This window comes from Erinaceus europaeus, chromosome 19 (assembly GCF_950295315.1).
Source record: "Erinaceus europaeus chromosome 19, mEriEur2.1, whole genome shotgun sequence".
NCBI lineage: Eukaryota > Metazoa > Chordata > Mammalia > Eulipotyphla > Erinaceidae > Erinaceus > Erinaceus europaeus.
In genome coordinates, this window is record NC_080180.1 from 60,903,553 (window position 1) to 60,915,567 (window position 12,015).

General features: G+C 56.0%; 1 protein-coding gene across 6 annotated transcripts in view; it reads left to right on the forward strand.

Moving 5' to 3' along the window:
* The window catches only part of ELF2 (E74 like ETS transcription factor 2), a 64,809-nt gene that overhangs the window by 33,928 nt on the left and 18,866 nt on the right, over window positions 1-12,015 (forward strand). The window contains exon 1 of one of the 6 annotated variants that reach the window (XM_060179070.1): window positions 10,776-11,100. The exons of 4 other annotated variants lie outside the window; for them this stretch is intronic. In XM_060179070.1, coding sequence (XP_060035053.1) covers window positions 11,043-11,100 — 58 coding nt within the window. In that variant the 5' untranslated portion in view covers window positions 10,776-11,042. Of the gene's footprint in view, window positions 1-10,775; window positions 11,101-12,015 lie in introns of those variants that run through there. One more of the 6 variants, XM_060179069.1, reaches the window with a different exon arrangement.

Here is a 12,015-nt window from a genome sequence, read left to right on the forward strand (position 1 = left end):
TTCTAAGCCAGACCCTTTCCCCCCTACTTTTAAAAAGGTTTTCTTAGCCTCAACTATTTTTATTTTCCATTAAGTTTTCATTTAAAACACTGGTTTATGGAATTGCATGTTTTGCAGGCGTGCAGCATTAAAAACCTTATCTTCAGACACATTACGCTCAGTTCTTTTACAGTCGTCGGTACTTTAGCAGAAAAACAACAAGAGTTGCATTTTTGTTTATTTAGTTTTGGATGGGATAATCCCTGAAGAATTTTTTAAAATTTTCATTAGTGATTTGACACTGGTTTGCAAGATACATGATTACAGGGGCCCAGTTCCACTGCACGAACCGACAGCGACAGACAGCGAATTCCAAGGTCCTTTAGTTGTAGTGCTCAAGTTGTTGAATTGTGATCATGCTGTGATTCAGATCAGCTACAAAGACCATTAGGCAGAAGTTTAATAGCTCTGCTTCACTTACCCAAGCTGCCAGTAGCTTGAAGAAACATTACTTTTTAGATTTTTAAAAGAAAGAACCGTTGCCAACTATAAAATTGTGGACACCATCAACTGCAAGTAAGGTCCGTCCTGGTTTCAGAGACGTGGGTATGGCATTGTGCAGCTACGTATCTTTCCGAGTCTCCCATTTACTGGGAAGTGGGCTTTAGAACGCTCGTTGATGGAAAGTGTAGGTAATGTATGCGTGTGGCAGGTCCTGTGTGCTGAGCTGAGCAAGGACTCTGACTTTTCTGGGAGGACACTTTTACAGATCGTTTACTGTTGTTTAAAGTGTACAAAGACTAAGTTACGACCGTAGAAGATGAGAAGCATTTTTTTTCTTTGTTAAAGGTTTAATTTTAATTTTAATTTTTTTTTTTTTTACACGTGTAACATTTTTCAGTTTTCCACATAACAATTCAAACCCCACCAGGTCCTCCTCTGTCTTCCAGGACCTGAACCCTCCCCCTCCACCCCAGTCTTTTACTAAGATGAAAAGTATTTCAATGTGATACATTTACTTAAATGAATTCGTAAGATTTTATCATACCATGTCTTTTTAGATTGGATTTTGTGATCTAAAAGGAAACAGAATAGAAACTTCTGCTGTGTAATTAGCATTTTAAAAAGGAAGGATCTTTCAGGGTCGCATTAAAATGGTCCCTACTTTTTGTGCACTTCACTGTGTTTCACAGTTCATGATGGAAAGGAGCAAGCAGCGGCCAGAGCAGAGGGTTACCTTGTGAGTTAATACAGCAGAAAGGAATGGCATTTGTAGACTTAAAAATATATATATTTGAGAGAGACAGAGAAGTTGAGAAGGGAGGGGGAGATAGAGAGGGAAAGAGACAGAGAGACACTTGCAGCGAGCTTCACCACTTGTGAAGCTTTCCCCCTGCAGGTGGGGACCAGGGCCTTGAACTCAGGTCCTTGTCCATTATAAAGTGTGCGCATAACCAGGTGTGCCGCCGCCTGGCCCCTGTGTTTGTAGACTTTTCACCAAACTTCTCTTTTATGTCAGAGATTTGCATCTGGACAATAGATCATTAGAGGATGTTTGTTTGGTCGTGGGAACTAATTAGTTCCACTCAACTCCTTGTACTAGAGACTGTTTGAAACTAGTTAACACTTGTCTTCCTGTATAGGGATGTGTCTCAGGAACCCAGGCTGAGGAGAGGGAAGGCTGGATTGCTTAGGCTGTGATTGGCTGACCCTCCAGTTTACAGGGTAGCCGGAGCTCCAGGGTCTGGTACAAGTGTGGTGCTGTCCCTGGTAGCTTGGTGGCTCCCTGCTGCAGGTCCTCACCAGGCTTGCAGTTTGGGGAGGGTGGAAGCCTGCTTGCTATCACGGCACAATCCTGGGGTTCCTGGAGGACTCTGGGAGGTCAGCAGGGACGCCCTGAGTAGTCGATATTCAAACAGATTGCTCGGGCTGGTGCCAGCCAAGTTGGGAGCAGTTTGGTGGCCTGAACTGGGGGTGGGGGGGGACACAGTGTGGCTGGGCTGTGACTGGAGAGCAGGGAAGGGGGGACTAAAGCCAGGTCGGAGAGGAGGACGGTGCCGGCCAGCCCGCTGTGGACTGGAGGCAGGGGCAGGGCGTTGTGCCTGACACAGTGTGCTTCTCATGTTGAGTCCACTGTTTCCAAAACAAGTCCAGAGCTGCCTCACGGCTCACCGTGCTCTGCCCCAGCCATGGCGCTGGGCTGGGGGTGGGGGCACTGCGCTTGTCTGTGGTGAGGTGCAGGGCGTCGGTGCTGTGTGCTGCCTCACCCAGAAGCTTCCTTGGGCCGCGGCCGGCTGGTGGTGGCTGACTGTGGCGGAGAAACGAGCGGAGCGCACGGTGCTGCAGCAGCCAGGGCCGGGTCTGGCCCTGACTACAGGCGCTTTCTTTTCACCTTGGCGGCCAACCAGAGGGAGAGACAGCTCACCAGGCTGTGCACGGCCCTGTGTGTGTATGTGAGTGTGAGTGAGTGTGTGTGTGTGTGAGTGAGTGTGTGTGTGTATGAGTGTGTGTGTGTGTGTGACAATGTGTGTGAGTGTGTGTGTGTGTGGTGTGTGTGTGTGAGTGTGTGTGTGTATGAGTGTGTATGTGACAATGTGTGTGAGTGTGTGTGTTTGTGAGTGTGTGTGAGTTTGTGTGTTTGTGGGTGTGTGAGTGTGTGTGTGTGAGTGTGTGTGACAATGTGTGAGTGTGTGTGTTTGTGAGTGAGTGTGTGTGTGAGTGTGTGTGTGGTGTGTGTGAGTGTGTGTGTGTATGAGTGTGAGTGTGTATGTGACAATGTGTGTGAGTGTGTGTGTTTGTGTGTGTGAGTTTGTGGGTGTGTGAGTGTGTGTGTGTTTGAGTGTGTGTGTTTGTGTGTGTGTGTGAGTGAGTGTGTGTGTGTGTGTGTGTGTGTAATAAGATGCCACCATTACTGTAGCCTGTAGGCTTGCTTTTTGCTGGGAACATAGGGGAGGACGCTCAGGGTCTGCTCAAGTCCGGGTTGTGAGGGAGAAGAGAGTGCTGGTAGCTGCTGTGATGGAAGCTGAAGCCCTCTCACTGGGCCAGTCTTCAGGAGTTCAAGGCAGTTACGGAAGTTACGGCCGGCCCGCCGGGAGGGAGGGAAGGAGGGAGGAGGCTGTGCTAGGACCATGCGGGAGGCTCAGTTCTCGGCTGGAGCTCAGGAGCAGGCGGTGGGCAGCTGATGGACGTACCAGCAAGACCGGTCAGGCGCCGTGGGCAGGCGGGGTGGCGGCTGACAGAGCAGGTTCTTGCTGGAAGGTTCTGGAGCCTGGCGGGTTGTTAGCAGAGTGCAGACTTGACCTGGCTGACATACTTCTTCCCTCCCTCCTGCTCCGTCACCAAATCTGGTCAGTCTTGCCTCTAGAAATCTTTGATCTCCATTGCTACCAACCAAGTCCAGTTTGGAGTTGTTTTTGGATGAGCTCAAGGGCTTTGGCCATTGACTTATTTACCAGAGAACTGCTCAGCTCTGGCTCATGGTTATATCAGGGACTGAACCTGGGACCTTTGAGCCTCAGGCATGAAGACCAGCTGCCCTCACTGCTGTGCTAGTTTCCCTGGCATGACCTCTGGTCTTCTAGAGGCTCTGCATTCCCTCTGTGAGTGCTCCAGGCAGGCAATCATTCACAGCGTCAGTGGTCTGAACTGTAAATGAGCCACCAGCTGTCCCTACGGCCTTCCGGGGGGTTCCAGCTGCACTTAAGAGTTTCCAGGATTTTAAAAAAAATTATTATTCAAATTTTTATTTTTATTTTCCCTTTTGTTGTCCTTGGTTTTTATTGTTGTTGTAGTTATTGTTGTTATTGATGTCATCACTGTTAGATAGGACAGAGAGAAATGGAGAGAGGAGGGGAAGACAGAGAGGGGGAGAGAAAGACAGACACCTGCAGACCTGCTTCACTGCCTGTGAAGCGACTCCCCTGCAGGTGGGGAGCCGGGGGGCTCGAACCGGGATCCTTGAGCTGGTCCTTGCGCTTTGTGCCACGTGCGCTTAACCCGCTGTGCTACTGCCCGACTCCCTATTTATTATGATGATTTTAGACACAACACAAAATCACTTCTTTGAGTGTGATTTCATGGGGATTGGGCTCAGACCTGGGCTGTGTGCGTGACCACGCAGCACACTATTCAGGTGAGCTGTTTAGCCAGCCCAGCTTCCAGAATTTTTAACATGGTTTGAAGGCACAGAATGCTTTTTTAAAGTTGGTTTATTTGGGGGGCGCACACCAGAGCAGCACTGTGGTACATGTGATGCTGGGGACTGAACTCAGGACCTCATGCTTGAGAGTCCAACCCGTTCTATCTCCTGGACCAAAAGACACTGGATAATCCGGCTTTAAAAGCAGCAAGAAGCAAAGCCCCAAGCTTTCTTTCCTGTCTGAACTGGCAGGACTAGCTGTGAGGGCTCTCTGCACACTGACATACCCAGACCCGGCCGCTGAGGCTGAATGAGTGAGTCCCCCCACCACGCACGCAGCTGCGACCCTGGGGGCGTAGAGTGAAGCTCAGGCGGGATCAGGCTGGACCGAGTTTGCTCTCTGTGCCATCAATCGTCAACCCCCCACCCACCCACACACAAGGGCTCAGGGAGACTTTCTTTCAGCAACTGGTTGCTTCCTGTTTTTCAGCCTCTCACTCCTGCCTAGCCTCAATCCCTGACAGTTTGGCTGAATGGAGCTTTCTCAGGTAGGGACTTTGGCGGCTCCTCCTCACTCTGCTCCTCTGTCGCGGCCCCCATTCTTTCTGGCCAGCAGTGGCAGCAGTGACAGGAGTCACTGCGGGAGGAAGTGTTCCGGCTGGCGTTTGGTGCCACCTGGTGGCAGCTGTGCTCTGGTGCCGCTGTGGGGGATGGGGCGGAGGGTCGGCGACCTGTGTCCCGCTGGTTTCGCTACCATCTGCGAGTCCCAGGGAGAGGGAGAGGACACGACCCAGCACGGACCCTCCCTGCCAGGGTGCCCAGACTGGCCGTGTCGGCTGACAGAGGTTAGGGTTTGCAGACTCGTGGCTGACTTGTTTTTGTGTGGAGTGAGAAACACGCAGTTCCACCAGTCCTGTCCTGGAGCGGCTTTTTCACTCAGAGAGACAAATGTCGAGAGGAGGGGGCAGTGCCACTTCAGAGCCCCCTGGTGCCAGAGCTTGAAGCTGGCTGCACACATGGTGAGGTGCCTGTTCTGCCCAGTGAGCTCTCTGGCCCTGCAGAGGCTTATGGTTGAGAGTGGTAGGCCAGAAAGGTGCCATGGGGGACCTGGTGGGGGCGCATCTGGTTAGCACACACATTACAGTGCACAAGGACCCCCGCTCCCAACCCAGGGGGAGGCTTCACGCGCGGCGGAGCGGGCTGCAGGTGTCTCCGTCTCCTTTCCTCTCCCTTCTCAAGTTCTCCATGTCTCTATCCAATAATAAACAAAAGATAAAAAAAAATTCTTGGGGGTTGGGTGGTAGCACAGCGGGTTAAGCGCACATGGCGCGAAACTTGAGGACTGGTGTAAGGATCCTGGTTCGAGACCCTGCCTGGCTCCCCACCTGCAGGGGAGTCGCTTCACAGGCGGTGAAGCAGGTCTGCAGGTGTCTGTCCTTCTCTCCCCCTCTCTGTCTTCCTCTCCTCTCACCATTTCTTTCTGTCCTATCCAGCAACGACATAAAAAACAACAACAGTAATAGCTGCAACAATGATAAAAACAAGGGCAACAAAAAGGAAAATGAATAAATAAAAAATCTTAAAAGAAAGGTACCATGTGGGGGCCGGGCTGTAGCGCAGCGGGTTAAGCGCATATGGCAAAGCACAAAGCCTGGCTTAAGGATCAGGGTTGGAGCCCCCAGCTCCCCACCTGCTGGGGGTCGCTTCACAGGCGGTGAGGCAGGTCTGCAGGTGTCTTTCTCTCCTCCTGTCTTCCTTTCCTCTCTCAATTTCTCTCTGTCCTATCTAACAACAACAGCTATGACAACAATAACAGTAATAACTACAAGTGCAACAACAAGGGCAACAAAATGGGAAAATGGCCTCCATGAGCAGTGGATTCACAGTGCGGGCACCGAGCCCCAGTGACAATCCTGGAGGCAAAAGTAAAACAAAATACTAGAAAGGTGGCATGGGGCCAGGCTGTGTAGTTAGGAACCCTGCAGTACTTGAGAATCTTCTTCGACAGCGAGGAGTGGAGAGGAAGGACATGTAAAGGGAAACAAAGACTTTGTTTGTTTGTTTTTGAGAGGCTACACTCGCCACTTGGCTCTGGCATATGATGGTCCTGGGGATTGAACATGGGATCTTTGACCGAAGAACCCTGAGGTTTAATACTAAGCTGTTTCCGGGGCTCTGAAGGGCATTAGTGAAAGAGACCACAACCCTGAAACCTCCTTCATTGTGGTGGGGCGGAGCTCAGACCTGGGTCAGACACATGGCAAAGCAGTGCACTGTCCAAGTTAAGTTAGCTGCCCCAATCATTTCTTTTCTTCTTTTTTTTTTTTCTTTAAAGAATTTATTTATTCATGAGCGAGATAGGAGGAGAGAAAGAACCAGCCACCACTCTGGTACATGTGCTGCCGGGGACCAAACTCGGGACCTCAAAGTTGAGGATCCAATGCTTTATCTACTGTGCCACCTCCTGGACCACGCGATCATTTCTTATATATTTGTCAGTGGCCATTTAACTGCTTTGTTCCCATTTACTTATTTATTTATTTATTCCCTTTTGTTGCCCTTGTTATTGTTGTAGTTATTATTATTGTTGTTATTGATGTTGTTGTCGTTGTTGTTGGATAGGACAGAGAGAAATGGAGAGAGGAGGGGAAGACAGAGAGGGGGAGAGAAAGACAGACAGACACCTGCAGACCTGCTTCACCGCCTGTGAAGTGACTCCCCTGCAGGTGGGGAGCCGGGGCTCGAACGAGAATCCTTAGACAGGTCCTTGCGCTTTGCGCCACCTGCGCTTAACCCGCTGCGCCACCGCCCGAGTCCCGCTTTGTTCCTTTTAAAGATGTATTTGTGTTTGTGTGAGAGAGAGGGGTGGAGGAAGAGAGAGAGACACACACACACAATGAGAATCTGAGTGTCCTCTGTCCTGCAACGCCACGTCCAGCAGTCTGTCCTGTGGACCACCTCCCAGACGCCTCTCCGTGTTCTTTGCTGTAACATGCCTTTTCTTGATGTCTTTGTCATCGTCTTTTCCAAGTCAGTTTTTGGTTTTGTGAGTCTTTTCTATTTTAAGAAATTATTGTTCCCTGTGTTGTGTTTTCTGAGCATATTACTTCCTTCCTTGTTTCTCTGGGTTTGCTCTGTTGATATTTGTATCTGTATAACGAGTGCCTAGCTTCAGTTCCTATTTTAACTGTCACATAGTTTGACATGTATTTGTATCGCGGTTCCTTTGTTTGCTACTTCTTTTATGATTTCCAGAATCATTCCAAAGATTGTTAGGAGAAACACAGGATTTTGTCTGCACAAAAAGCAACATTTCTGTAGGACAGAGCCCTAACAGACCAGCCAAGTTAAAGGTCAGCAGGCAGGCAGGAGGCACTACAGCGATACCCATCCCAGTCACTGGCGCTTGCATTAACTCTCTAAGCAAAGCCCAGACTAAGTTCTGAACAGGCTGGAGGCTCGAACCGAGATCCTTACGCTGGTCCTTGTGCTTTGCGCTACCGCCTAACTCCCAGCATATCTTTTAAAAGTTTGATTACATTCTGTATTGACAGGAATGTGAGAAAAATGGGAGATGTGTCACTTACACTGCTGCTTTGTAGAGAGTAACCAGTACGCTGGGAGCACAGTGACTCTGGCCTACAGATTCTGTTTCTAGGAAGATAGAAATAGGTGGAGAGACCAAAGCATTCAAGCTGATGAAAACAAAGATGAGGGAGTCGGGCTGTAGCGCAGCGGGTTAAGCGCAGGTGGCGCAAAGCACAAGGACCAGCCTAAGGGTCCCGGTTCGAACCCCGGCTCCCCACCTGCAGGGGAGTCGCTTCACAGGCAGTGAAGCAGGTCTGCAGGTGTCTATCTTTCTCTCCTCCTCTCTGTCTTCCCCTCCTCTCTCCATTTCTCTCTGTCCTATCCAACAATGACAACAACAGTAATATCTACAACAATAAAACAAGGGCAACAAAAGGGAATAAATAAATAAAATAAAAAAATATATATATAAAGAAAAAGAACACAAAGATGAGACTTTTTGCAGCATTATATGAAAGTGAAAAGCAGACACCTTTGTCTTTGTCTTCCAATAGATAAATCTGATGAATCCCACAGTGAATGCACGTGCTGGGGTGCTTTGTAGCATTGGAGGAACATGGTATGTTTGCTTGTGCCACCATGGAGAGAACACACTGTTTGAATGCAAACAGTGAGGGGAAAAATGGCACGCATAGTATGATGTGATCTTTGTACTAAAGCTCACTGAAGCACTCGTCATATGGGAACACACACATGAACATGACACACACAGCACAGAAAAGCATAAAGACAGACTTAAGAAGCAGGCACAGCAGTCATGAGAGTGGTTTCTAAGCAGGCGGAGAGGAATGGTGAGCGCAGGCAGACTGTGGATAGTGCTCTTATTACAAAGCAAACAGAACCACCCCAAGCATGAATGACAGACTCTTATAGGGACAGTCACTGGAACCCAGCCATTTAGGTAGCACCAGTAAATAAAGCGCGGTTCATCAGCAGTGAGTGCAGCACAAAGAAATATGTGCATAAGAGATTATCCCACATCTGGCAACCCAGTCCAGCCAGCATCTTTGTGCAGTCTGTCTGTGCACACCTGTCTAGGCTCCACTGGCCCTCAGAGGCTTGGGGGGGGGGGTGGTGGCTCACCTTCGGGCTCTGGCTCAGGGTCCTTCTGAAGGCTGCAGGTGTTCCCTGCCTGGGAAGTTAGCTCTACGAATCCACTGCTCCTGGAGGCTATTTTCCCACTTTGTTGCCCTTGTTGTGGTTGTTATTGTTGTTATAGCTGTCGTTATTGGATAGGATAGAGAGAAATGGAGAGAGGAGGGGAAGACACCTGCAGACCCGCTTCACGGCTTAGGAAGCGACCCCCTGCAGGTGGGGAGCCAGGGCTTGAACTGGGATCCTTAGGCCGGTCCTTGTGCTTGGTGCCAAGAGCGTTTAACCCGCTGCGCTACTGGGCCCCCCCCCCCCCCTTTAACCAGAGCACTGCAGGGCTCGGCTTCTGGTGGTGAGGAGGCCGACCTGGGATTCCAGAACTTCAGGCATGAAGGTCTTTGCTGCCCCTCCCCTCCCACAGCCTTTACTTTAAACTCCAGAACAGCCGCTGTAGTATCTGCTCTGTGGAGTACTTAGCAGAAGGGAGGGAGAGGGAGACACCTGGAGCCCTGATCTGCCTCCACGTGAAGTTCCCCCATAGGTGGGGGCCGGGGCTTGAACCTGGTCCGCGCACTAAACTGGGTGCCCACCAGCCAGCCCGGTCCAGACGACTGTCCTCTGCGCCGTCGTATATACGCGTGGTCCGTAAACAGTGACAGCGGATCCAGAAAAAGTAGAAAACAGTGCAGGCATCCAGCCGGGCGATAACCCTGGAGGCAAAAATCAAAACCAAAACCAAAACCTGTGGCTCATAGGGACACACAGTCAAGATGAGCAGACAGCCAGGTGACCGACTGCAGGGAGTTCTCACGGGACCAGCACCGGGCGAAGCTCGAAGCTCGGGCTTGCTGCGGGCGCTGCTGGGGAACCGGGAAGCGCCCGGACCACGTAGCTCGGCTCCGGACGCCCGCCGGACAGCTGGGGCAGGGGCCTTGTGCGAGCGCCAGCACCGCAGTTCTTCCCGCAAACTCGTGCCCGGTGCGCGCGCGCGTGCGCGTGTGAGAGAGAGAGAGGGAGGGAGAGAGGGAGGGAGAGAAAGAGAGGGAGGGAGAGAGAGAGAGAGGGAGGGAGAGAGAGAGGGAGAGAGAGAGAGGGAGGGAGAGAGAGAGGGAGGGAGAGAGGGAGAGAGAGGGAGGGAGAGAGGGAGGGAGAGAGAGAGGGAGGGAGAGAGGGAGAGGGAGAGAGGGAGAGAGAGGGAGGGAGAGAGGGAGGGAGGGAGAGAGAGAGAGGGAGGGAGAGAGGGAGAGAGGGAGAGAGAGGGAGGGAGAGAGAGAGGGAGAGAGGGAGAGAGAGGGAGGGAGAGAGAGAGGGAGGGAGAGAGAGAGAGGGAGGGAGAGAGGGAGAGAGAGAGGGAGAGAGAGGGAGGGAGAGAGGGAGGGAGAGGAAGAGGGGGGACACAGGAGCTTAGCCTGGAGCTCACTCCGCCTGTGTCGGTTCTGTGCAGCCGCGCCGCTGCCTTCACATCGGGCCCCGCGTGCGTCCCCGTCCCGGTCCCCGTCCCCACCCCGGTCCCCGTTCCCGTCCCCGTCCCCGGTCCCCACCCCCGGTCCCCATCCCCGTCCCGGTCCCCGCGGGTCTGGTGTTGGCGCCCCGAGCCCACGGCGGTCGGTCTCCCGCGCGTCGCGGGCTCTGTCAGCAGCACAAGTGGCGGCGGGGCGCACTCGGACGGGCGCGGCGCTGTCACTGTCGCCGCACCTGGCGGCGCGCTCGCTTCCGGCGGGCCTGTGGCGGCAGCCCCCTCCCGGGCCGGGCCGGGCCGGGTCGGGTCGGGCGTCTCCGCCTGCAGCCGCGGGGCCCGGCAGCCCGTCCTTCCGGGTGGCCCTTCCCGGGGCCCGCGCCGCGCCGCCCCGCCCCGCCCCGCCCCGCCCCGCGCGTGGCCGCGGCCCCGGACTTCCTGTGCGGCGCCCGGCCCGCCCCTCGCCCGCCCTGTCCCCGCGTGTGGCCGGGGCGCCGGGACTTCCTGTGTCGGGGGCGGAAGGCTGGCGGCCGTGCCGTTACCGCGGCCGCGGGAGGGCGGGCGGGGCGCGGGGCCGGGCCGGGGCGGGGCGGCGCTTCCTCGGGCGCAGGCTCGGCGGGGCCGGCGTGCGAGTGCGCGGAGGAGCGTGCGCGTCGCCCGCCGCCCGCCGCCCGCCCGCCGCCCGCCCGCCCGGGAGCGGCGCTGTCTCGGGCCGGCCGCCTCGTCCCCGGCGCGGCAGGCGCTCGCTGCTCGGCAGGCGGAGCGGAGCGGAGCGGCCGCGGCGAGAACATGGCGACGTCGGTGCAGGAGGGGCCGACCAACCAGCTGGACCTGCTCATCCGCGCGGGTGAGGAACTTTCCCGCGGCCGGGGGGCGGGCGGGCGGCCGGCCCGCCGGGCAGGAAGTGAGCGCGGCGGCGGGGGCGGCCGCCAACTTGGGCCGGGGGCGGCGGGCGGCGCGCGGGCGGCGGGGCCGCGGAACCAGGAAGTGAGCGAGCGCGGCGGTCCCGGCGGCGCTGCCACGCTGGCCGCCCGCCCGCCCGCCCGCCCGCCCGCCCGCCCGCGGGGACCCCACTTCCGCGGCCCCGCCGCCCGTGCCGCCGCGCCGTCCCGCTGCGGGCCGGCCCCGGAGTAACGGTCCGGGCGGGCGGCGGGCCTCGGGGCGGCGGCGGGGCCGGGCTCGGGGTGACCGCCGCCTCGGCCGGGGGGGGCAGGCCCTGCGCCGCCGCCCTCGTGGGCCGCTCCTCGGGGCGCGCGCGACGGGGACACGACCCCGGCTCCCTCGGGCCGGGGGCGGCGGGGCGGCCGGGCCGGGCGCGGGCCCCGGGGGTGGCGGCGGGCGGGAAGGGGACCCCCGGGCGACCCGGCCCGGGCCGCCCCCTCCCCTCCGCTCCCCTCCGCTCCCCTCCGCTCCGCTCCCCTCCCCCCCACGCCTCCCACCATAGCGGAAGCGCCGCGGAGAGGACGGGGCGCGCGCGACTGACGGGCGGCGGCGGCCAATCCGCGTGCTGCCAGCCGCCGCAGGAGAGGGCGGCCGCCGGGGGGCGGGACCTGGGCCGCGCGGCCGGCCAATGGGCGGCGGGCGGGAGCGGGGCCGGCGGCGTCCGCACGGAATTGGAGGGAAGAGGAGTGTAAACACGGAAGTGCCGCGGCCGTGGGGGATGTGCGCCGCCGCGGCGGAAGGGCACCGGCGCGTCCCCGCGCGACCGCCGCCGCCGCTGCGGAGCCCCAGCCCCCGGCCTCGCCCATTGTTCGGGGCCCGC